Genomic DNA, 6289 nt, shown 5'->3' on the forward strand with positions numbered 1-6289 from the left:
TCCAGATGTTGCCCGAGCAGGAGGAAATCAACAGAGTGGATGAACAGGTCGGCCATAAGGCCTGATGCAGCCTGCAGCAGAAAATCTGTTGAAACGCTTTTTTCCCCCTTTTTTTTTGACGTGAGCATGCAGGAATGTGAGGCCCAGCGGAAAAACACGCATGCTCCGAGTTTCTCTCCAGCAGGCCTGGAATGAATACAGCACAATTTGTAATCGGATTTTCAGCAGACAGTATGAACCCCCATCCCTCCCTCCTCACACCCCAGACACATATTCTCACATTATTCCTTTTCCAAGCCTTGGGCCTGTGCAGCCTTTCACTGTCAGTTCACCTCAGTTTCCATAGATAGATAAATAAATATGACTGCGATTATCCATCATTTTTTGTCTTTTATTATAGAGAGAAAAAAAATACATGTTCTGACCGTTTTTCGTTTTACATAAAACCACACACATTTTTACAATATAATTTCACTTATTTCTTTATTCTTTAATATTAATTTCACGATATATGAGAACGACTTTGAGATATACATTCCATCTTTTTGAAACCACAATAACACACTACACATACGGTTTTATAACATTTCCACAGGACCCATTGGATTGCACAGAATGAAAAATGTCTGTATGCACATTTTCCTCTCTAATGATCTCTTTTTTTAAAGAAGATTTTCAGACACCGAATTTTCGAGACAGGAGTCGTTTCAAATTAAAACCAGGCCATGTGTGTTTATCTTAATGCATTATGTTAGAATTGAACGTGCAGAATTATTTCATTTTGGGGTCCCCATCTAGCTGGAATTTGGGGCTGAACTCATGGTGATTCTTTTTTTTTTTTTTTTTTTTTAGATTATTGCCGATTGAAAAGTAAGAACAAATGCCAAATATCGAACAAATAAACAAAAGGCCTATGAAAGCATCACGCAGAGGAACCGCAATTTCGAAGATTTTTTTTTTTTTTTTTTTTTTTTAATTTTCACTTCCCAGTTTCATTATGTTTGTGTGTCTGAAATATCATACATTCAATGCATAGTTTGTATAGCTGCTGTGTGTCTGATATTTTTGCTTTGCCAGTATTTAAAACTGATCGGGGGGGAAAGGTCCAATTTTCTCATTTCCAGCGAAACTCCACTATTCTTTAAAATATTTCTAAACGCAAGTCAAGGATTTTCTACCTATTATTGCCACTGTGTTATTTTCTGTCATGTTTTTTTTATTCTGGGGATTAACTCCACATTCAGAGCCCATCGTCATATTGCAAATTACCTAGAAGAAAGTGGCATTTGTTGAGTTCTTATTCCTATTTTTTCCCTTTAAAATAAATCTTGATCATCGTTATGTCACATTATGTCCGTCCATCACAAACTCGAGCGTTACATGAAGTGAAGTCTCATGTGGTGAAGCACCACAAGAGAGACGAAAAGGCAGAATGCCACTTTTTGCGAATTTAGTTTGTCAATATTGTAAACGTTCACTCCACTGGAAGATATGTATACGTACTTGTGTTCGCATATTTATACAACATGTATTTGTCCGTATAGTGTGTTTGTTGTGGATGCATTAGATTCCCTCACTCTCACCGCGCGCGCGTGTGTAGATGCAAGTACTGTATGAGAAAAACGTGTGCTGTGTGCGCGCTTTTACGCATGAATTAAGCAGAGGGGCTGCGCTCGCTGGGAAGTCGTTTGCTTTTTTTTTTAATTCTTTTTTTTCACTAAATGGGGGATTTGCAGTTAACATCTACTTCCAGCAATGGCTTGCATCTACTCTTCTATGTTATATTTGAAAGCCTCTATGAGCCCCTCCATTGAATGGATGAAACCAGATATGCTGCATATACCTCCTATTACAAAGATGGCGACATCAAAGAAAACCTGGTGCCATAGCAGCTTTCTCCATAAAAGCTTGAGGTGGAAGAGACTGGGAAGCAGAAAGCAAAGGCCTGCGCCTGTCAGGCTGCCGGTGAGACCCATGAGGAGGGCGAAATGTGGCACGTAGATCGCCATGAGCAAGGTGAACACAACGAGGACGCATCGCAGAGTGAGTCCCCAGGATTTTAGGCGTCCATCGCCTCCGTAGCAATCTGGAAAGTACGCGCGTGCCCCTTCCTGGAAAAACGTTTTCTCCAATACCTCGACGGCGGCGAAAAACGGCAGCGGGTACGACAGCAAAGCTTTGGCCACGAGGAAGATGTTGACGACGGCTCGGATGGTCGGGGGCAGGTTGTCTGTGATGACCTCCTTGGTTTCGTCGGCCCAGGTCAAGTAGGCCACCAAGGCGAACAGGCCCTTGAGGATGCAGGCAGCGATGTGAGTCCAGTTCATCATGCAGTGGAACTCGGCCCGGTTCTGCATGTTCCCCTCCAGAGACGGCAGGAAGATCTGCGAGGTGTAGCTGAACACGATAATCCCAATGGAGATGGGAAACTTCTTGACATCGATGTAAAACTTGACCTTGTCCCAGGCCCAGTCCCTCGCTCTGGAGAGGCAGTACGCGATCACCAGGATGTTGATGACAAAGTGGGCCAGCGTGCACAGCAAGCTGAACTTGGAGACGGCTTTCAGGTTCTTGAGGAAGGCGCAGGGGAGGAGAGCGGCGGTGGCGATGATGGCCCACGACTTCTGGGAGATTGGCATGCTGGGGAAGCTGTTGTACATGAGATTCCCGCTGACCACCACGTACAGGATGCAAGTCATCACTAGCTCTATGATTTGGGCTACATTCACGATATGGCCTCCTAAAGACGGGAACCTGGGCGCGCAGCAGGCGTTGGCAATGTCCACATAGGAGTCCCTCACACGGACCAGCTGCCCGTCTTCGTCCTCCTCGTACAGGCAGGCAATGAGGATTTTCCCCGTGTAACAGCACACCACGGCGGCGAAAATAATGAGAAAGAGTCCGAGGTATCCTCCGTGCAGGATGGCGTAGGGCAACCCGAGAACAAACATCCCCTACAAACACAGAAAAAAAAGAGCACATTGCGAATATTATTTGCCCCATAATGCCAAAACATGCTCATTAAGTGTTAATCATTTATGCTTTTCTGAATATATTCTGGTTTTTATTATTCTTTGCGTAACCGGATCATATCATAATGCGGGCTTTGGGGTTGCTCGGCTTGAATGGATGTCACTCTTCTTTTCATGATGTGGGTTTTCCACTTCGCTTTGAGCGCATCCGCCCGCCTCTGACGCCATCACGAGCTGGAGGAGACACACTGTGACGTCAGGGTGGCTGCCGTGACCACAGCCCTGATAAGGCATAAAGGGGATTGCGTCTAGGGATTTTTTTTTTTTTTTTTTTTTTTTTGTCGCAGTCTCCACACACAGACTCCCCTCTCGAGTAAAAATCCTTGCACTTTAAGCGATGTCCTGACATCCAAAAATCACCGTATTTTTGGTGGGGAAACAGCCGCGCGCAGGCAAGATTGTCTGTGCATATTTGGATACGTTTCTGCTGCAATATTGGAGCATATGTGACTTTATAATATGTTGCGTACAAATCTGTCTCCAGACAGCTTAGCCCATTTCCCCACATGTTGTAGCTGTAATATATTTTAGGTGAATTTAGCAGTTGAATGCCAACTCCAAAATAATAGGTTTTTAATACATAAAGGCTTCCTATAAACTCAAAGGCTACGGAATCTTATGCATTTATTCATTGCCATGCGGAGTATTATGTTACCAGTTATCAGGGACGTTCATCGGTGACATTGGACATCACCACAGACAAAGAATGTGTGTTTATGGGAGGAGGGGGCACAGGGCATCAACTACCTCCCTTTTTCAGCGCATTATAACACCTAAGCGCCTCTTAAATTTCTGCATTGATCTGATAAGATATGATGACAATATTATCAGAATTAAAAATACATTTTCTGTCAAAAACAATAAGGGGAATATTTTTTCACATTCATATTTTTTTTTTAAACAGCAACTTGACAAAGTTGCTTCAAATGGACAACGCCTGGGTGACTTTTGGTTTATGTATGAGTATTTTAATGAACATTTTACGCGGTCGCAGGTGCGCATTTATCTCGAATTTCACAGTCGCTTCGGAGGCGGCTCAGCCAATTAGAACCGAGCACCGGAGCCGCCCGTTTTCTAATCCGTGAAGTGCTCTTTACCTGGATTGCGTTCGTGACGTTCCAGCCCGCCTCCCAAGCGGTGATTTGTGGTCTGACTTCAGACAACTCGTTCGTCGGACCTCCGTCCTTTGAGGCAGAGTGCGGTGGTCCGGTGCCGTCCCTCTGGTAGTGGCTGTCCCCGTCCAGGACGCCTCCATCTCCGCTCCCTTCTCCTCCCATCTCATCGGATGTCAAAATGTCCATCTGCATGCCTTGCCGGTGGTCGTAGTCCAGGTCATCGCAGGCGGCGAAGCCCAGCGCCTCTTCGTCGGTGGCGGCCTGGAAGCCCATCCTGGCGAACATCCCGCTCACCTTTGCCTGGGATTTGTTGGACACAGCGTTGGCTGCATTTGTCAGTTTATTAGAAAGCTTGCTTCTGATTAACGTCGCCATTTTTCGCTCCTCTGTCGACTCTTAACCTGTCTGCAGCTTAATTAGAGATTCTCTCCTCCAGTCAAGTCAGTAAAAAAATGAGGCTACTTTGGATTGCAGCTCTTGGTTCTCTGCATTAGATAAAGCCACGAAGGAAAAGCGCAAGTTTTTTTTTTTTTTTTTTTTTTTTTTTTTTAAGTTTCAAGACACCGACGGTTTTCAGTTGCTATCTCCACTTCTTGTTCACTGTACGCCTGCTGCTCTCGATTATCCCCAGGTTCATGTCACCTTCAGACGTCGCTGCTCCGTTTCTGCATCTTGGCACTGCGCTCTGATGCTCGACGAGTAGCGCACCTATTCAGTCTCTGAGGCGGTTCGGCGGTGTGCGCAAAAGCTTTACGCACGACAGAAGGCGAGCCACAGGTTCTTGCGGGGCCTGTGCTATCGCTTTCTTTTTGGGTTATAAGGTGGCAGGCAGCGTTTCCAGGAGTTGCTTGTCGGTTTTCAGGTGCGTTTACTGATGCCAATGCGGTACCGTGGAGCCCGCAGGGGGAGGCAGGGAGGAGACACGTGTCCTCATCAGCCTGCCAATGCAAAGCACGTCTCCAGCCCTCCCAGTGCCCCACCAGGAGAAAACGGGAGAGATTTGCTGCATTTCTAGGGGAGGTGCTTGCAGTACCCCCACCATCTCTTCCCCAACCCATAATCTATAATACCTCATTCTAACATCCAATGACATTCCGGGGGCCTCAAGTCTTGCATAACTTTACGCGTATAAAAGGAGGCTGAATTTTGACGAAAACCCAAGCTCTTTGGACCAGATTATATAACAAACAGTTTAGGATTTGCTATTATTTTTTTCTAAAAAAGAAAAAAAAAATCTAATGTTGCGCCATTTATTTCTTTTAAGAAAGAAGAAGAGGACGTGGAGCATCACGATAGTAACCAAACCGCCTCTGGGATTACGCGGATCGGGTTTGATAACTGCGTTGGGTTTGCTGATGATCAGGGGGAGAAAAATATTTTCGTGAATTTTATCTTTGCTAAATTATGGTAAGATATAGATTGCGCATTTTTTTAAAAAAAAGAATGCAGCTTGTTGTTTCGTAGAAACTGAACTTCGATCTACTTTTATTCCAGCGGCTGTGTTGTGAGGCTTCATTCAGGAATGCGCATTCATTCACTCATTCATGACTGTGGTAGTATCTGTGAAGATTATGCGACAGTCTGACCCAGGGCGGTATTCCTGTTGAGGATAAAAAACTGTACTATTATGTTAGGACATGTATTATTTTAGGGGGAAACAATGTAGAGGACACACTGGGAAGAAAAGTGGACACAGGACATGTTTCCTCGTGCTAGTTTTTATTCAATATAAGTCCAAAATATGTATTTTAGCTTTTGTTTTTACCACATTAACCATACTTAAAATATACATTGACTAGGATGTTTTAAAGTATAGTTTTGCTAGAGAAGAATCGAACATATTCAAGCAGCATGGTGTCCCTGCCACATTTTATTTGTCTTTGTAGAATAACAACAATAAAAAAAAGCTTTAATTGCGGTCATTTTTGTTTGTTTAAATGCAGCTTTAAGTGAGTTAGTAACAAAGGCCCAAATCGCTGTGAACAGTTTGTTGACATTGCCTTGTCACTAGTAGTCTGCCTCCACCATGTTCAGCGTTTCCTCAGGCAGCAGTATCAGAGTTCATCACTATGACACAAAACCGAGGCCTGCAGTACAATAAAATAGGCTGAACGAACATACAGTATGACGATGTATCCATTC

General features: G+C 44.2%; 1 protein-coding gene across 1 annotated transcript; it reads right to left on the minus strand.

Moving 5' to 3' along the window:
• Positions 1-370: 370 nt before the first annotated feature.
• On the minus strand, positions 371-5125 carry slc32a1 (solute carrier family 32 member 1). The gene is made up of 2 exons (XM_023294471.3): positions 4130-5125; positions 371-2954 (listed from the first exon to the last, which is right to left on the minus strand). Exons 1-2 carry the CDS (start codon positions 4520-4522, stop codon positions 1767-1769), a joined length of 1581 nt encoding a protein of 526 aa, XP_023150239.1. The 5' UTR covers positions 4523-5125; the 3' UTR covers positions 371-1766.
• Positions 5126-6289: the final 1164 nt, after the last annotated feature.

Source organism: Amphiprion ocellaris, chromosome 5 (genome assembly GCF_022539595.1).
Source record: "Amphiprion ocellaris isolate individual 3 ecotype Okinawa chromosome 5, ASM2253959v1, whole genome shotgun sequence".
Taxonomy (NCBI): domain Eukaryota; kingdom Metazoa; phylum Chordata; class Actinopteri; family Pomacentridae; genus Amphiprion; species Amphiprion ocellaris.